The sequence below is a fragment of the Mustelus asterias genome, chromosome 15 (genome assembly GCF_964213995.1).
Source record: "Mustelus asterias chromosome 15, sMusAst1.hap1.1, whole genome shotgun sequence".
NCBI lineage: Eukaryota > Metazoa > Chordata > Chondrichthyes > Carcharhiniformes > Triakidae > Mustelus > Mustelus asterias.
The window spans coordinates 92,716,162-92,734,839 of record NC_135815.1 but is presented as its reverse complement, the minus strand read 5'-3'; the positions used below and the strand labels follow the sequence as shown (position 1 = coordinate 92,734,839).

General features: G+C 44.6%; 1 protein-coding gene across 2 annotated transcripts in view; it reads left to right on the top strand.

Annotated features, from left to right (window-relative positions):
• The window catches only part of gpcpd1 (glycerophosphocholine phosphodiesterase 1), a 56,755-nt gene that overhangs the window by 2,239 nt on the left and 35,838 nt on the right, over positions 1-18,678 (top strand). For both annotated transcript variants that reach the window (XM_078230333.1, XM_078230332.1), the window contains exons 2-7: positions 6,033-6,103; positions 9,262-9,369; positions 9,969-10,057; positions 12,414-12,504; positions 13,791-13,875; positions 16,309-16,384. In XM_078230333.1, coding sequence (XP_078086459.1) covers positions 10,009-10,057; positions 12,414-12,504; positions 13,791-13,875; positions 16,309-16,384 — 301 coding nt within the window. In that variant the 5' untranslated portion in view covers positions 6,033-6,103; positions 9,262-9,369; positions 9,969-10,008. The remainder of the gene's footprint in view (positions 1-6,032; positions 6,104-9,261; positions 9,370-9,968; positions 10,058-12,413; positions 12,505-13,790; positions 13,876-16,308; positions 16,385-18,678) is intronic.

Sequence of the window (18,678 nt, the reverse complement as noted above, 5' to 3'; positions counted from 1 at the left end):
GGTGGGGGGTGGGTGTGTGGGGGAGGGGTGGGGGGTGGGTGTGTGGGGGAGGGGTGGGGGGTGGGTGTGTGGGGGAGGGGTGGGGGGTGGGTGTGTGGGGGAGGTGTGGGGGGGGTGGGGGAGGGGTGGGGGGGTGGGGGGGGGTGGGGGTGGAGGATGTGGGTGGGGGTTGGGGGGTGGTGGGGGAGGTGTGGGGGGGGTGGGGGAGGGGTGGGGGGGGGGTGTGGGGGTGGAGGAGGTGGGTGGGGGTTGGGGGGTGGTGGGGGGAGGGTAGGGGGTGGTGGGGGGAGGGTAGGGGGGGTGGGGTGGGTGGGGGTTGGGGGGGTGGTGGGGGGAGGGTGGGGGGAGGGTGGTGGGGGTTGGGGGGAGGGTGGTGGGGGTTGGGGGGTGGTGGGGGGGGTTGGGGGGGTGGTGGGGGGGGGGGTTGGGGGGGTGGTGGGGGGGAGGGTAGGGGGGGTGGTGGGGGGGAGGGTAGGGGGGGTGGTGGGGGGGAGGGTAGGGGGGGTGGTGGGGGGGAGGGTAGGGGGGGTGGGGAGGGTAGGGGGGGGTGGGGAGGGTAGGGGGGGTAGGGGGGGTGGGAGGGGGGGTGGGGGGGAGGGTAGGGGGGGTGGTGGGGGGGGGTGGGTGGGTGGGTGGGGGGTGGGGGGTGGGGGGTGGGGGGTGTGGGTGGGTGGGGGGTGGGGGGGTGGGGGGGGGTGGGTGTGTGGGTGGGGGGTGGGGGGGGGTGGGTGTGTGGGTGGGGGGGTGGGGGGGGGTGGGTGTGTGGGTGGGGGTGGGTGTGTGGGGGAGGGGTGGGGGGTGGGTGTGTGGGGGAGGGGTGGGGGGTGGGTGTGTGGGGGAGGGGTGGGGGGTGGGTGTGTGGGGAGGGGTGGGGGAGGGGTGGGGGGTGGGTGTGTGGGGGAGGGGTGGGGGGGGTGGGGGAGGGGTGGGGGGGGTGGGGGGGGGTGGGGGTGGAGGATGTGGGTGGGGGTTGGGGGGTGGTGGGGGAGGTGTGGGGGGGTGGGGGAGGGGTGGGGGGGGGTGTGGGGGTGGAGGAGGTGGGTGGGGGTTGGGGGGTGGTGGGGGGAGGGTAGGGGGTGGTGGGGGGAGGGTAGGGGGGGTGGGGTGGGTGGGGGTTGGGGGGGTGGTGGGGGGAGGGTGGGGGGAGGGTGGTGGGGGTTGGGGGAGGGTGGTGGGGGTTGGGGGGGTGGTGGGGGGGGTTGGGGGGGTGGGTGGGGGGGAGGGTAGGGGGGGTGGTGGGGGGGAGGGTAGGGGGGGTGGGGAGGGTAGGGGGGGGTGGGGAGGGTAGGGGGGGTAGGGGGGGTGGGAGGGGGGTGGGGGGGAGGGTAGGGGGGGTGGTGGGGGGGGGGAGGGTAGGGGGGGTGGTGGGGGGGGGGGGTGGTGGGGGGGGGAGGGTAGGGGGGGTGGGGGGGGGTGGGAGGGGGGGGGGGGGTAGGGGTGAGGGGGTGAGGGGGAGGTGGGTTGGGGGGTGGGGGGGGGTAGTGGGGGGTGGGGGGGGTAGTGGGGGGTGGGGGGTGGTGGGGGGTAGGGGGAATTGAGGGGTGGGGGGTTGGGGAATTGGGGGGTGGGGGGGTTGGGGAATTGAGGGGTGGGGGGGGTTGGGGAATTGAGGGGTGGGGGGGGTTGGGGAATTGAGGGGTGGGGGGGTTGGGGAATTGAGGGGTGGGGGAATTGAGGGGTAGAGGGGGGGTGGGGGAATTGAGGGGTAGAGGGGGGGGTTGGGGAATTGAGGGGTGGGGGGGGTTGGGGAATTGAGGGGTGGGGGAATTGAGGGGTAGAGGGGGGGTGGGGGAATTGAGGGGTAGAGGGGGGGGGGTTGGGGGAATTGAGGGGTAGAGGGGGGGGTTGGGGGAATTGAGGGGTAGAGGGGGGGTTGGGGGAATTGAGGGGTAGAGGGGGGGGTTGGGGAATTGAGGGTAGAGGGGGGGGTTGGGGGAATTGAGGGGTAGAGGGGGGGGTTGGGGGAATTGAGGGGTAGAGGGGGGGGTTGGGGGAATTGAGGGGTAGAGGGGGGGGTTGGGGGAATTGAGGGGTAGAGGGGGGGTTGGGGGAATTGAGGGGTAGGGGGGGGTTGGGGGAATTGAGGGGTAGAGGGGGGGTTGGGGGAATTGAGGGGTAGGGGGAGGGGGTTGGGGGAATTGAGGGGTAGAGGGGGGGGTTGGGGGAATTGAGGGGTAGAGGGGGGGTTGGGGGAATTGAGGGGTAGAGGGGGGGGTTGGGGGAATTGAGGGGTAGAGGGGGGGTGGGGCAATTGAGGGGTAGAGGGGGGGGTGGGGGAATTGAGGGGTAGAGGGGGGGGGGGGAATTGAGGGGTAGAGGGGGGTGGGGGAATTGAGGGGCAGGGGGTGGTGGGGGAATTGAGGGGCGGGGGTGGTGGGGGAATTGAGGGGCAGAGGGGGGGTGGGGGAATTGAGGGGCAGAGGGGGGGGTGGGGGAATTGAGGGGCAGAGGGGGGGTGGGGGAATTGAGGGGCAGAGGGGGGGGTGGGGGAATTGAGGGGCAGAGGGGGGGGTGGGGGAATTGAGGGGCAGAGGGGGTGGTGGGGGAATTGAGGGGCAGAGGGGGTGGTGGGGGAATTGAGGGGCAGAGGGGGTGGTGGGGGAATTGAGGGGCAGAGGGGGTGGTGGGGGAATTGAGGGGCTGAGGGGGTGGTGGGGGAATTGAGGGGCTGAGGGGGTGGTGGGGGAATTGAGGGGCTGAGGGGGTGGTGGGGGAATTGAGGGGGGGGGTGGGGGAATTGAGGGGTTGAGGGGGGGGTGGGGGAATTGAGGGGTTGAGGGGGGGGGTGGGGGAATTGAGGGGTGGGGGGGGGGGTGCGGGAATTGAGGGGGAGGTTGGGGAATTGACGGGGGAGGAGCAGTTGGGCGTCCTTTTGCTCTGCCCTCTAGCCTTTCCTCCACATCGACCAGCCCCGGCGGCTTCGTGTTCCTGGGCCGTCTTTCTTTAAAATCGAAAACGAAACAAGACTGAGCAGTGGGGTGAGATATCTGAACGTCAGACTTTCTTTTAAAAAGGGGGAAGGACTATGTCAGCGTGGTCGCCATTTCATCACCGAAGTTGTCCCCCTTCCTCCATGTGTGGGTGACTATGCAGTGCTTTTGTTGTAGTACACGTGCGTGTCTTTTCCTTAGTAAATCTGCACCAACTGACCACAGACCAGATGGGACTCTTTCCCATCCGTAGGGTAGGAGCAAAATTAAGATTAATTAAGGCTTTTTGCCATGCAAAAACCTTTCAGATTTAAAAAAAAAGTCAGCCAAACCCCCACCCAATTAAACCTTTTTTTTAAGAGAGCCCTGTCCCTTTTCCTGCAGGATGGCCACCATGATATTTCATGGGGAATTCAGGACAAAAGCAGTTTGTGGCCTCGCAATATCATTAACCATCGGTGAAGTCTCATTTCCCGGAAAAGGTCACCCAGACTCGAATGTTTCAGGGAACCAAGGGTTCAGAGTCAAATATTTCCGGGAAACCAAGAGTCCAGATTCCAAAGTTCGGCTCTATTCTCTCTCCAGAGGCTGCAGAGATTTTCCAGCATTTTCTGTTTTTGTTTCATATCCCAGCACTTTGCTTTTATGTTATTTTTACCGTTTGGTGTGAGCAGTCATTGTCAGAGGAAAGATCTTGTACCTGCCGCTGAGTGACCAGTGTGATTCATCCTCGTATATTTTTGAGCTGCAGTAATTTGCATTCATTTAAGGTCAGAAAATGTCTCCCAGGATCCTTGCGCTGAAAGGAATCAAATGTTGTTCCACAGTAGTGTTAGCAGAGATAATGATGCATGAAAGGGATGCGGAAGGGAGTCCTGAATGAGAGATAAAGCCAGCTAAAGGCACAATAAGAACTTAAAAATAGAAGCAGGAGTAGACCATATGGCCCCCTAAAGCCCGTTACATTGTTCAATATATGTTCATGGCTGATCTTCTGCTTAAGCTGCACTGTTCTGGCAGCTCCCCAAAACCCTTGGTTCCCTGAAATATCTGTCTATCTCTGACTGAAATATTCTCAATGATGGACTGTCCACGACCCTCTGGGAAGAAAATTCCAAAGGTTGACAACCCCAGAACTTTTATTCTCAACCTTCAAATGATCAACCATTAATTTTAAGACTACCCCCTGTGCTCTGTATTCCCCAAGCAGGGGAAACAACCTCTTCCCCAGTCAAACCACTTCAGAATCATGTCTATTTCAATTATCATCTCACATAGGTCCAGTTTATGCAGCTTCCCATCAGAGGACAACCCTCTCAACCCGGTAGCCAATCTGCAGCAGCTTGAATTTGTAAAACACCTTTAACATAAAACGCTCAAGGTGGTTCACAGAGCCATTATAAAAACAAAATAGTTATGGGTGGGGACCTTTAACGCTTGAAAATGTAAGAGATTTTTAAATGAGGGATAGAATTTAAAATTTGGAGGCTTGGTGACTGAAGTTCGGTAAGGATGATGGTGGTGGCCAGACTGGCCCTTCTACATTCGAAAAGAGGCAGATTTTGCTGTGTAGAATTTTATAGGGGATGGTAGATTTAAAGTTTAATTATTACTGTCACAAGTAGGTTTAGATTAACACTGCAATGAGGTTACTGTGAAAATCCGCTAGTCGCCACACTCCGACGCCTGTTTGGGAGTTTGAGAGATGAGTAACTGGCCACTAAATAGTGGGTTTGTGACCACGGCTAGTGTTAATTGTTTGTATTAGTGAAAAGGAGTCCCTCCCCCAACCAAATTGCTGGGACCTGAATATTCCAGCGTATTTGACATTCCTGTAGAACAGGAAAGGAAGAGATGAGCTAGCTCTTGTTAACAAAGGATGAGATCAGTACTGTAGGGAGAAATGATCTTCGTCCACGGGATCAAAATATAGAAACTTTGGGTCGAGAGTGGAATTAGCAAAAGGAAGAAGTTACTTGGGGGTGTTGTTTATAACCCCCCTGACAGAAGCTACAATTTAGGATAGGGTAAAAAGTCAAGAAATGCTGGCTTGTAAGAAAGGTATTGCAATCATGTGGGAGATTTTAATCTTCATGTATATTGAGCAAATCAAATTGACAAAGGTAGTATGGAGAACGAGTTCACAGAAACTGTCCTGAATTAATTCTACAACAATATGTTCTGTTTTAGACTTACTAATATAGAATCATAGAATCCTATAGTGCAGAAGGAGGCCATTCAGCCTATCGAGTCTACATTGACCAGAATCCCACGCAGGCCTTCTCCCTAAAACCCCATGCATTTACCTTAGCTAGTCCCCCTGACACTAAGGGCAATTTTAGCACGGCCAATCCACCTCACTTAATCCACCTAATATGCAATGAATCGGGATTAATTAACAACCTCAGAGTAAAGGATCCTCTTGGTAAGAGTGATTAAAAACACAATAGAATTTCACTTTTTTTTTGAGGGTGAGAAATGGAGTTCTGAAACTATGTCAACATAAAAGGCAAGAGTATGAAGACAAAGTTGGCTAAAGTGGAATGGGAAATTAGGCTAAAAGTAAGACAGTAGAGGAATAGCAGACATTTAATGAGATATTTCATAAAGCTGGAACAGTGGCATTTTCGTTGAGGGAGACTTGAGAAGGATGCATCATCTTGGGCTAACTCGGGATGTTAAAGATACTTGTAAGTTGGAAGAAAAGATGCATGATGCTGCAAAAATTAGTGCTAGGTGACAAGATGGAGAAAGTTAGCCTAATGTTTGACATTGGAAAAATGCTAGAACCTACTATTAAGGAGGTAGTAGTAGGATATTTGGAAAATCAGAACACAATCAGGCAAAGTCAAGATGCTTTTGTGAAAGGGGAATTATGTTTGACAAATTTATTAGAATTCTTTAATAATGTAATCTGCTATTTTAGTAAAGATGCTGTAATTGTAAATTATCTTTTCCATCTGTGAAGGAGCAGATATCACGTTACATTTGGTCAACAAGAATGCGCAATGTCTTAAAATTTAGTGCTGCTGAAGAACATAATATTAAAGGTGACATTAATATTAATTTTGAGCATTTTAATTCACTTCACCTTTAATACAGGCCTGGAGGTTTAAGAGCAATAAGCGGAGAAAACAAACCAGCATGAGGCTACAGAAGTCCATGTGTATGAAGTAAGTGTCCAATATTTATAAATACTAGTTGATTGCAAAGCATGTTTTGTTGTCATAAAGCACAATAAGACTGTAACTATTAGTGTTTCAATGGGCAGCACCCTATTTACACTGCTTGGGTGATTTTGCAACTGTCACATGTGATTGCTTTATACCTGTATGTTGTACACGTACTCAAGCCCCTCCATAGCAGTTACATTTTAAATGTTTATACAATTTATATCAGCTGGGTTTAAGAATTGTACAGAGGCTCATGGCATCCTAGGATCTTTTACAGTGATTTGACATTGCTCTCCATATGATGTCCAACCAGAAGTGTGTGAGACAGTATCATAGAATCCCTACAGTGCAGAAGGAGGCCATTTGGCTCATCAAGCCTGCACCGACAACAATCCCATCCAAGCCCTATCCCTGCAACCGCCTCTGTTTACTCTGCTAATCCCCCTGACACAAAGGGCAATTGAGCATGGCCAATCAACCTAACCTGCACATCTTTGGACTTGTAACTTATGCTGAAGTTATAAATGCCTCAAATGAGCACAGCTTCATGAATAACATATAATAGATGTATGTGTGCTTCTAGAACTATTTTTGAATTTAAAGTAAAATATATTTTATGAGCCAATGTACACAAAGTTATCAAGTTAGTCCACTTAGGATAAAATTGATGTAATGTGGACTCCTGTATTCACCAGTATCTTGGCACATAGTTTGAAATGTTTGTTGAAACAAATGTCTGAAAAGTTCAGGAGTTGTGTTCACCTTGTTGCTCCAGCTTCCTGTCATGTGGTGTGCTGGATGTGGCTTCTCTTTTGGTGCCGATGTGGAATGGTGAATTAGGGAAAACCATAAATGGCTGCTCTTCTACACTTCAGTTGAAGGAAGTAACATAAACTTTGCCCGTCCTGTCATGCCTTTGTCCGGCCTTTCACCCATAGTACACAAAAGATTGCTTCATTGCAACACCTACAGCCTGTTGATTACTGCTGCAAATTTACTTCCCTAATCTGGGGTGATGTTCATGGAATGTTCTGTGGTTACTCGCAGCAATATGGTTGAAGCTTAATTTCATGGTATAGTGCAAAACCGTTGTGCAAGTTATATCAAAGCTTGCTGTGTTATTTATACTCACTATTATGCCAGTTTGAATACTCCGAACAGATGGGAAGTAAAGGCGTTGTTAAACAAACCTGGCCAAACGGTTAAATCAGACTGGGTAACTGCTTTGTGGAACACCTTCGCATAACCCCAGTCTTCCGGTTGCTTGTCCTTTCAACTCAATATCTTGCCCTCATGCCCACATGTCTGTCCTAGGCCTGCTGCAATGCTCTGGTGATGCCCAAAGCAAACTGGAAGAACAACTTCCAACCTTCTGGGCTCAACATTTGAGTTCAACAACTTTACACAGTAAACTGCCCCCTCCATTTTGACCCCCTCTTTTTTTTCTCAGTTCCTTTGGTCTGTCGCCACGTGGCCACCTGTCCTGTGTTGTTCAGTTTTGCTCCCACTAACACATTCTGCTCTCTTGCCTTTTGCCCTATTAGCACTCTTCATCCCTGAATGGCATCATTAACACACTCCCCTTTGTCTCATGTTGATGACACTGTTGTCAATCTCTCCTTTGCCCTTTCCTCCTTCTATTCTGCCCCACCTACTCCATCCACCTCCCCAACTAATTCATTACATTTCTACTTTTAGTTCTGTAGAAGGGCCATCTGTTTCTCTCCACATACATTGCCAGGCCTGCTGAGTTTCTCCAGCAATTTCTGTTTTTATTTTCGTTAAATCAGTGCCATAATGACTACAAAACTTAAAACATCAAGTACATTGGTCAATCTATTTCATGTGGAAAAGGGGAAAAATGCATGTAACTTCTCTATGCTTCAGTATTTTCCAGTATTATCTTCTGCTGTAAATGGAGTAGTATTTAATTTTTGATTTGATTTATTATTGTCATGTAGTAATATACAATGAAAAGTATTGTTTCTTGTGCGCGATACAGAGAAAACATACTGTTCAAAGAGAAGGATGGGAGAATATGCAGTAGAAAACCGTAATTATCAAAACATTTTGTAACCTTTTAAAATGCATCATTCTCATTAAGTGCCCACTCACGAAATGTCAATAATAATTCTGCGCAGGACAGACTGCAGACCTGAGTACTCCTAACATTTGCAGCTTTTCTCCATTTTATTGCAATTAATGTTTGGATAAAAATGGAAGAGTGACTAAATCGCAATGCAGGGTTACAATTTATAAGCCAGTTTTTCAAGCTGCAGTGGTACAGTGTTCCTGTAATAGCATTATCTCCTGACTACCTTCAAGTTTAGTATTCATGGGTCATTTATTGCGGAAGTACTTTACAAAATTAAATGGCGTGTAAGCTGACCGTTGAAACTTCCGAAAATGTGATTCACTACTTTTGCTGGTCAACCCAGTTCTGTTCGTAACTTGCCATGCCATGTGCAGTCTGTTCTTGGCATGGTGGCACAGTGGTTAGCACTGCTGCCTCATAGCGCCAGAGATGCGGGTTCAATTTGACCTCGGGTCACTGTCTGTGCAGAGTTTGCACGTTCTCCCCATGTCTGCGTGGGTTTCCTCTGGATGCTCCAGTTTCCTCCCACAGTCCGAAAGATATGCTGGTTAGGTGCATTGGCCGTGCTAAATTATCCCTCAATGTACCCGAACAGGCGCTGGAGTGTAACAACTTGGGGATTTTCACAGTAACTTCATTGCAGTGTTAATGTAAGCCTACTTGTGACGCACTTAAATAAACTCCTTGCAACTCTTACCGCCTGCTTGACCCCATGTGCTGATTTGTAGGTAAGTAAAACATGCATTTCCAGGGGTGGAAATCAAGCTTGACTAATGCAAGTATCGCATTTTAGCTGGAAAGGGGCTGGACTTGTATGCTGAGTCTAGTGGCCTTAAAATTGGGATTATCTTGTATGCCGGATTAATTTGCATGCAGCAATTTTCGTTATTCTGAAAGCTCAAGAACTGTATTGCAATGATGCTGAAGTGCAAATGTGGAAGGTCAAAGATCACTGATTAGACAGCACCCATTTGTTTTACAGCACCCAACTACAGATTCAGTACTTCCATATCTGCCAACCTAATTTTGGCAATGATATTACAATACGCTGTCTTTTGTGCAGGTGATGGTACTTTACTGCAGTTTGAGTGGTACCTCCACACACTGGTTACATGGAAATTTTGAAGACTTCTTTTCTCAACTCTACTAAACGAAAAATTTGAATCCCTTTGTAAGTATTCGTAAAGGTTTAAATCAAGACACTGTTGGGGCTTAAGTAAGCTGTAACAATATTTGAGCATTGCAGTAGAAATTATGTAGAGACTTTCTTTTATGTTTACTTAGGAGGAGTATCAGAATTTCTAAAAATGTTCTCCAAAAATTGTGCAGATTTTCAGATGGAAGTGTGTTCCTTATTGATTAGGGAAAGATAAATTGGAGATTTGATTAGCAATTGACTGTTGCGTAATGGTGAGAGTATTACATTGCTTGCCTATAAGGTAACTGCTGCAAAAGGTTTTGGTGACCTGCCCTTAAATCCAACAACGTCATTTGATACTGCAAGATGCATGAATGTGGTTCAAAGTGGGAGAAACTTGACCTCAACTTGACACCTCACAGCAACGCAGCTGCAATCAAAAGCTCAGTGCTGTGACAGGTTGGGAGGAACTTTGTGCTGATAGAGGATTTTGCAATCTGATTAGTAAATTGATTCTTTTGTAAACACCATAAATGATTAGTTCAGTATTTGACATCACAGACAGTACAATTTTTCCAAATGTTAGTTTGTTACTGTTGTACTAATTCAGTTAACTTGTGTTTTTACTCCAGGTAACATCAGCCATTCAATAGTGCCTCAACGTTGGCAAACATGTTCACTTCGCAGGTCACTTTCAAAATCAAGGGAGTTACACTTCCAGGTATTAAAGGGTTAAATTATATGTTGAAGCAATTTGCATAAGTATGAGACTGAAACTGCTGAATGTAACCTCAAATGTGGATGCATGCATGTCTCCATCAGAAAGGAAATAAATTCCATATTCAGCAATTGCTTGTGCAGTTATTAAATTTTAATAATAATTGTTTCAGTTTTGTGCCATACTTGCCTTTTTTTAACCAGTTTAGATTTGAATTAATGTGATCTGTTTGTGTGGCGGGCATTTACGCAACAAAGTTACTTTTGAGTGTAGCTACATGCTTGTGAATCACAGGGAAGTAATTCTGGTGAATTGTTCTGTGTGCATCTGTAATAAAATAAGACAGTTATGATTCATAGTGTTCTTAGTCACTCTTTCCTTGAAATGTTCGTCAGAAAAGGTTTATTGCCAGATCTCATCATTTTTTCCACTAATTGGATGTGTGAACATTTGTTTTAGGACAAATCATTGCCTATGTTTATTTTAACAGGCAGCACTTCTGTGATAACATTGCCATAGACCTCTTTTTGTCCAGATTGTTTAAATATGAATGAGTTCAATGCATTTGATTGGTAACAACTCAACATTGCTGTTGTGCAAGTCTCAATAATGACAAGTGAATTTGAGCACCCATAAACACAAGTGAAACTTGCCATTTGGCCACTGGTATGCTTACACATATATCTTACAAAACCTACTGTTGTTAAGGTACCAGAGCAGAAACCCAAAGTATGTTATGAAGCCCAACTAGACCCCAATAGTTTTTCTATTCTGGCATTAGCATGAGGTGTTTCGCTCCAGGTATGATTCTATTGACACACTAGGAAGCTTTTAGCAAAACAAACTTTATTTAACAATACAGTTTAACTATAACTAATTAGCTTAACTTTTACCAGTTGAAATACTTAAACATGACAAGGTACAATTCTTAACTGCTAGCCTATCTCTCTTAGTTCTAATTCAAGTAATAGTCCTATTATAGACTTAAAATCCTCTTCAAAATCAGTCAGCACCACACAGACTTATATGCTTGTACTAGTCCTTGAGCCTCCAGAACACCACTGAAGAGAGACCTTTGTTCCCTTAGCAGGTCCCAAACAACAGCCTCCGGAGACAGAAAGAAAGAGACACCTCTTGCTTCTTTCAGAACCTGGCAGTAACTATGTATTTTCCTGTAAGCTTAGCTCCTCCCCTTAAGCACATGACTGTCTGTCAATCTACCTCATCAAAATCCTACTCTGAAACCCCGGGAGAAAAATGAAATAGACAAAAATCAATCAACTCGGAATAAAACAAACACATCCTGAGGTAAAATCAATCATTAGCCCACATTCTCAGTATGTGAGCTGCTCAGTGCCCAGACAAATAGGCACAGCATAAAACATAGCTGAATTTTAAACATACCCCTTACAAGAAACATGATATAAATTTTTTTAAGGCACAATATTGTCAACTGTCCGTAGTTTGAGTAAAATGCTTCTGTTCGTCATGCTGTAAACTGCTCACGGGTGCTAGGAGACTCTGGCTTCTCCTCTTTAAAGGGTGCCAAATCCATTATCTTCAGGGTTAAAGCAGTCCAAAATGAAACATTTTCTTGACTTTTGAAGTGTGCAAACCAAGGACGCATGTTGAACAGCTTGTTCTGCTCAGAAGACTTGTTTATTCTGGAAGTTCATTTTACGCATCACTTGGTGGCTTGCTTAATTAATAACTTGTAGCCAATCTAAAGGATGCAGGCTGTTATATTGGAATTTGAAAGTTCACTTAAAGTATATCTAAGTCAACATTAGACATATAACTTTGGAAGTTGTTGCTGTTTGAGTTCATACTGATCCGAAGAGGAAAACATTTGTTTGCATAGTGCTGCTTGATAGCTGGTGACGTAAGTGGATTTTTCCTGCAAAGGATCTTTGCTGATTTCTTTCTGTCGGCATGCCTGCCTGTGGTACTGTTTCTTTGTGTAATTGGGCCTTTCATGTCAGTACAGACTTGATGGACCGAAGGGCCTCTTCCACATTGTAGGATTCTGTGATTCTGTTTCTTTAGTGACATTAGCTATATTAATATGGAAATAGATTAAAAAGTGGAAATTATTTTCTGCAGAGTTCTTTGCATAAGTGCTTGTTAGGTGCAACCCTGGATTATGTCTTTTTATTGTGCGATTGGCTTAACTTAACCAACGATCGCATTAGCCAGTCAGTTGTAGCTTGGCTACTGAGTTATTCAGATAGTCAACATCTAAACCTAATGGTCAGAGTTGTTATTACAAAATCTATACTTTTCATATTTGACCTGTTAAAGTTTGTGCGCATACATGTCTGTTCCTTCAAGTTAACCTTTCTCCCCTTTGGTACCTTAGGTGAAGTGTTTGCAGTCTGTGGAAATTCAGCTGTACTCGGTAATTGGTATCCACAGAAAGCAGTGCTTCTGGAGCCAGATGCAAACGATAGGTAAGTGTAAAAGAGGATGGATTGTTGCCAGATAAAATAGTCAGATTTGAGGAAGTGTCTAATCGCAGTACAATAATTCCATGTATTCAGCCTGGCAGCTACCTATCTGGTTTCTGCAGTTTTAATTCATTAAAATGTATTTAATTCTCTTGGCATATGTTTTCCCTCATTTGTTTTCCCTGCTGTTAATTATTTTGGCAGATGAAATTGGAGGCATTGTCTATCAATTATTGCTATGGGTGTAAAACAGTCTGAAAGATGTGATGTGCTGCTTAGGTTCCTCTGTACCCAAGCAGGTGCTGGAGTGTGGCGACTAGGGGATTTTCATAGTAACTTCATTGCAGTGTTAATGTAAGCCTACTTGTGACACTGATAAATAAGCTTTTTTTTAAAAAAAACTTAAAAGCTATCTAAATTAGGGTCCATGATATTGGAAAGCTGGCTATTGTGACTCAAAATAGTGGTTAGTATATGTTAATTTTATTTCTATTCAAATTAGGAAAAGTACTGTCCAGAATGAGAAGGAAATCTACAAATTCCCTGAGACACCTTTTGGTATTTCAGTCAGTTATTTTCCTACTTTACTGATTCTCGGAGGGCCAAAAGGCCGGTTCCCATGCTGTTCTTTTCTTTGTTCTTTGATAAGAGGAATGGTAGTATTTCTCACATTTGTTTCCCTTTGCCTTTGACAGTTAAAAGCAGGTTCTGCTTGGTTTGGGCTTGGCTCCAGCAGTTTAGTAATTCTGCTTTTTTCCCCTTGATTATTCATGTGTAGAGGCTCGTTTAAGGCTTGGGTCTCAAGTGAACAAGTACATCAGGCTTATCATTTCAGTTAGCTCACTTTAGCCCACAGTTTGACAGGTCGAATTTTGATATGATTTTTAGTACCCCTTCCGTGTATCTCTTGATATTTTTAAAAATCTATATTTAAAAAAATAAAAGATGGGGTGGAATCAAGGAGGCAATAGTGCCTCATGAAATTGACTGCTTTGGTGACTTTATATCTGAATCGGTTATCTCCAATTACCAAGTTCTGTAAGTTAGAATTTTAGAGCTTCAGTGTGCACTCAATACCTTGGGTTATAAACTTAAAATACTTTTATTCCAATACATTTTTCACTGTTATCAATCTTTAACATACCTGTAATTTTGTACTCCCTTCTGGTCCAAAATGCTAGCTAACTGTTCATGTGCTTTAAAGGTTCTAACAAGTTTGGTTGGTAATGCCCTCAAAATTTAAAATCAAACGATCGTATTAATAAGATGTTCCTGCAATTTTTCTGCAGCCTAATATGGAGAGCAACGGTCATTCTCCCAGGATCCACCGTTTTCCAATATCGCTATTTTAAATGTTATGTCATGGAACCTAAGGTAAGGTGCATTTTCTGGATCGTACTAAATGCTATATGTCTAATTTTTGATTTTTCTTTTGGAGGATTTCCTGCTGTAAAATCTAGTTGATTGCTTGTTCTCAAATGCTTCATTGTGTAAACAAATACTAGGAGGTGGGTACAGTCAGGCCAAAGTTTTCTTGTCTGGTATTTCCATTTTTCTCTCCCTCCCTCCTTGAGAAGGGGCAGAATTTGGCTCCATATACAGCTGAATAGCCCACTGACAGTGGCCGTCATGAATAAAATGAAGTTAATTCTATAGGGGGTAAAGGGAGTGAAACAGAATTGGTTTTCTAGCTTAGATTTTTGTCAGTAAAAATTCTTGTCCTTAACCCATCTACCTCTGCAATGGATGCTATCTATAATGACTGATAATATCTTGTTGCTTCTTGTTAAATCTAAAATAAATTATGATTAATTGGTGTAAGTAGTGTAGTAGATTAAACTATTCTATTCACTTGTTCTGCATTGGCAACTTCACCCTGTATTGCATCAGAGATTCTCCTTCAGCAAATGTATAGACTTGACGCGCATCCCTTCCCATCCTTTTGTGTTTTTGCGTGAGGGTTTATTATTGTTTGGCTCATTTTAGCAGCAGTAAATAACCTGTTGCACCACCTCACTTTCTCTCAATTGGCAATCAATTAGCTTCTTTAAAGATTTATTGCCATTAGATTCCTTTTAATGTCAGCATGTTGCAAGTGATTCTTTTTTCCATCTTTCTACACTTGGTTTTTGAAGTGAAGCGTGGCAACATTTAGAGGATTTAATAACCTGAGCACTTCAGTTTTAACTTGATTGGACTTCATGAGAATGCACTAACAATTAAATGAATTTAATTGTATTTTTAAAAAATCAATTGCTGTTCTAACCAAAATATACAAATCAACATATTGATGAAGTAAAAGGAAGCTAAACTGTTTATCGGTGTTGCCACTAGGATTTCTGTGTAATGGTGGCTCTGGAATTTTTCTTTGGCATGGTTGTGTCAGGCGAGAACTTTCTGAGCAATATAACATACAGGCTTCTTGTTGGTGGTGGTAAAAATAGTTTGAGCTGAATAAAAGGGGTCAAACTGTTGTTGGCTTAAGTGGAAACATTTTTGTATTGGGCGTTAGGGCTTGTACCTCTGAACAACCTAGTGACAACACTGATTTTAATTTTACCTATTGGTTTCAAACAAAAACTGAAACATTTAGAAATGTCTTTTTTTTTCATTATTTGTGCTTATGCATGTGGCCATTTTGATTACTAACAGTACACTTTTTAAAAAAAAAAATTAACCATCAGATGTACATACAGGCCCAGATAGGTAATCTAAGCAAATGCTGTGGGTTTTTGTATTTTAAATGGACTGGTTGCTGCTTGAGAAAGAATACCTATAGCATATTAAAGCTTGCTTGTGTTTAATTTTCTTGTGCTCCATAGTGTTAGTGAAATCCTAACAAGAGAACACTTGTTCACTTTTTAGTGCCTAAAGGATTTATGCATTGCAACATTTTTGCTCTGCTATCCCCTCTCCTTTTTTCCCCTCCATTTCTCACACTGGTTGGTGTCGCTGTGAGGAATATTAAAGTACAACCAAAAGTGGAGGAAATGTTTTGCTAGGGACCCAAGTACTGAAGCTGCCCAACTATTTCACGTAGATCCTTAAGAGCTGCAGGAGAAGACTTGTCTCATTAGTCCCTGCTGGCTTCAGACTTGATTGCAAGAGTGAAAGCTCTAATTCATTTCCCACCTTGATCCTTTAAAAGTAACTTGAAGAGTACTAGGTTTATTTTGTGTCAACTTCCCCATTTACAGCAATCAGTATTTTTAAAGTTCAAGATTATTACTTACAGTATTGAAGAGTGAGTCTAAGCTGTATTTTGTAATTTTATGGTATGGTACATGTATGATGGTTTAGTAAAAATAATTTAAACCCGTTATTTCCTATTCAGGTCTTGCTGGGCTATGCACCTCCTGCAGACCTGGCAGCCTGTTCCTATGCATCTGTCAGTGCTGCTGTTCAGTCAGACAGCCAGTCAGAGGCTCATGACAACCTGGCAATAGGACTCCTACCAACTTTTCTCTCCTCTAGAGAATTGATGGAACCTGTGACAGAAATGTGAGATTGGAACTCTTCAGTGAGAAGTTCAAATCTGCATCTCTCCTGTGGTACCATCTGTTGGTGCTCTGATATGCAGTGTTATTAAATTGTACTGTGGTCAATCCAGTTTCAATATTGGTTATGATCCTCAGTACCTGTAATTTCAGGCAATTATGTTACTACATGAAAAGCACAGATTGAAAAATTTGTAAACGTTCTACCAGAAGTGGTTAAAAACGTATCTCTTGTCCTCTGAGCTTACATTTTCTTCTAGTCCTTTTGTATTATTATAAAGGGCTTTAATCTTTTTATCACTTGACTCAGAACCCTGCTGATCTTCGGCAAGTGCTAGTCAACAAGTGGGAGACTCATCCTCATCCACGATCATTTAATCCGTCGGGTATGTCACTACAGCGTATTGAGTTTCTGTTATCTGCCAGATTGGCAATAGCAGAGGTACATGTAATTAAATTAAGCATCTGACGGTTGCCATTTACTTTTCAAATTGAGAGAGGTACTATTAAACGGCAGTCTTTTATTACCACATTATACTTTGACTCTTGCGAACCAAATGTCTGTCACGCTGGACATAAAATGTGACCAGCATTTCTAAACAGTAATTTCCTCCCACCCTCCCCCTACGATTCCTGCCTGGTTACAGTCTCAATCTACATTCTAGATATTCTGAACCAAGATTTCATAATGGTCCTTTAAACTGACCATCGGAATCTAACTGGTTCTATATCGGCTCACATTGGCCCTCGTGCGCACTGGGCTCCCCCCCCCCCCCCCCCCAACCCTGCACGTGCGCCCCCCCCCAACCCTGCACGTGCGCTCAACTCATTTTTCCCCCCCAACCCCATGTGTGCGTGCGCGCACTTTCTCTTGCGCCCCCCCCCCCCCCCCCCCCAATGCACGCGAATTTGCTTCTTATCACATTGAAGCATTATTCAGTTGTATCCCTGGACCACTTGTCAATTTGAACCATTCCTAATAAAATAAGTTACCTTCTAGAGTGCTGAAATTTAATTGTCTACACTGAAGACCAAATTAAGTTTTCTCAGGGAATGCTGCGCACGATATGTTGGACAGCACCTCATGCTGGTAGACAACGTATTACTGCATCCTTTTCGCTCAAAGAAGTTTTTCAGGTATTTAAAGTGATGCTGCTATATGTGGCTGTGTTGGGTTAAGTAATCCACTGTGCTACATTTGCACTGATGCTCTACATTTGTGGAACTAATGTTTAGTGCCAATTCTTCTATCTTTCCACATACATATATCTTAGCTTGTAATATTTTATGTTGACAGTATGTAATTTTTTTGTCCCCAAGTTTATTTTTAACTTTTTAAGCATACAAAATAGATTTATTTTATAATTAATTTATTTGTTCCAATCCCAAGTAACTTCATTAAAAAGTTCTTATAAAGATCTGATTTCTAAAGAGTTTCCTGTACGTGTAAATGAAACTGAAGATTTTGATTTCTTCAAAATACAATTTTTCTAAGTGTCACACAGTTTCTTCCGCTTGTCTACCTTGATCACTGGTGATGAGCTTTTACCCCCCATTGCATCTCTGATCCAGCTGGATAAGCTACTGGGAAGCATATTCCCACAGTTGAGTGAATAGGGTTGCAATATTGGTGTGTTGAGGCTGAGTGATGCAACATGTATCCCCCGCCTCGCACTCCGCAAAACAGCATGCTGCTGTTTCAGTGTGTTGCACCACGGCTACGCTTTCCTCAACATCTAAAGCGCATTAGCTGTTCCCCCATGTGCTGCCACTGAGTGTGCCACTTTGCACCTAATTTGCCATTAAGTTTTTTATTAAGGTTTGTTAAAGACAGAAGAAGAAAGCAATTAAAACACCTAGGAGCTATAAATTGAGAAGAATTAAATTGCATATCACAGGTAAGTACAATATTTAGGAGCAGGGTGTATAAATCATCATTAGAGCCAACACAAGATAACACGTGATGCTGAAGAAACACAACAAAAGAAACAGGAGCAGGAATACACCACATGGCTCGTCAAACCTGCTTTGCCATTCAATAGGATCATGGCTGATCTTGGGCTTCAATGCCATTTTCCTGCCTGCTCCCCATATGCCTTAGATCCCGAGACCAAACTTGTGTCTAACCCAGCCTTAAATGTATTCAACAATGGAGCAAAGGAACTGGTTGCCCAGTTCCCCCAAGATGTCACTGCTGTAGTTGAGGCAATACCATCTCTGGTGCTTCATGAAAATAGGACATCTTTGGGTTCTGCACTGAATTTCCCTACATTTCCATAATGAAGGTAACTATCCCTTAAGTGATCAGAGATCACTTGAGCTGTGGTCTGGAATGTCTGACTCACTTTCTTTACTGAAGTAAAATCAGCTTCCTTCCAGTACCTCAGTACCACCCCTTTCATCAATATTTACAATTCGAGTAACAAAAGTTTCTGTTAAAACTGGAATACAATCCCAGGAGACTAGTCCTTTCACTATTGAAGGTATGTTCTTAAATCGGGAATTCCAGTATCATCCTGGCTTCTGGTGCTGATGAAGATATAGAATTCAGCAGCACCTCTTCTGCCTGATTGAACCTGGTCCCAAATTGTAAGGCGAGCCAGGATGTAAAATGGAGTATTTAAGATTACATTAGTGTACATTTCTTATGCAGCCTAGCTTTGCCATTCTGTCTCATATG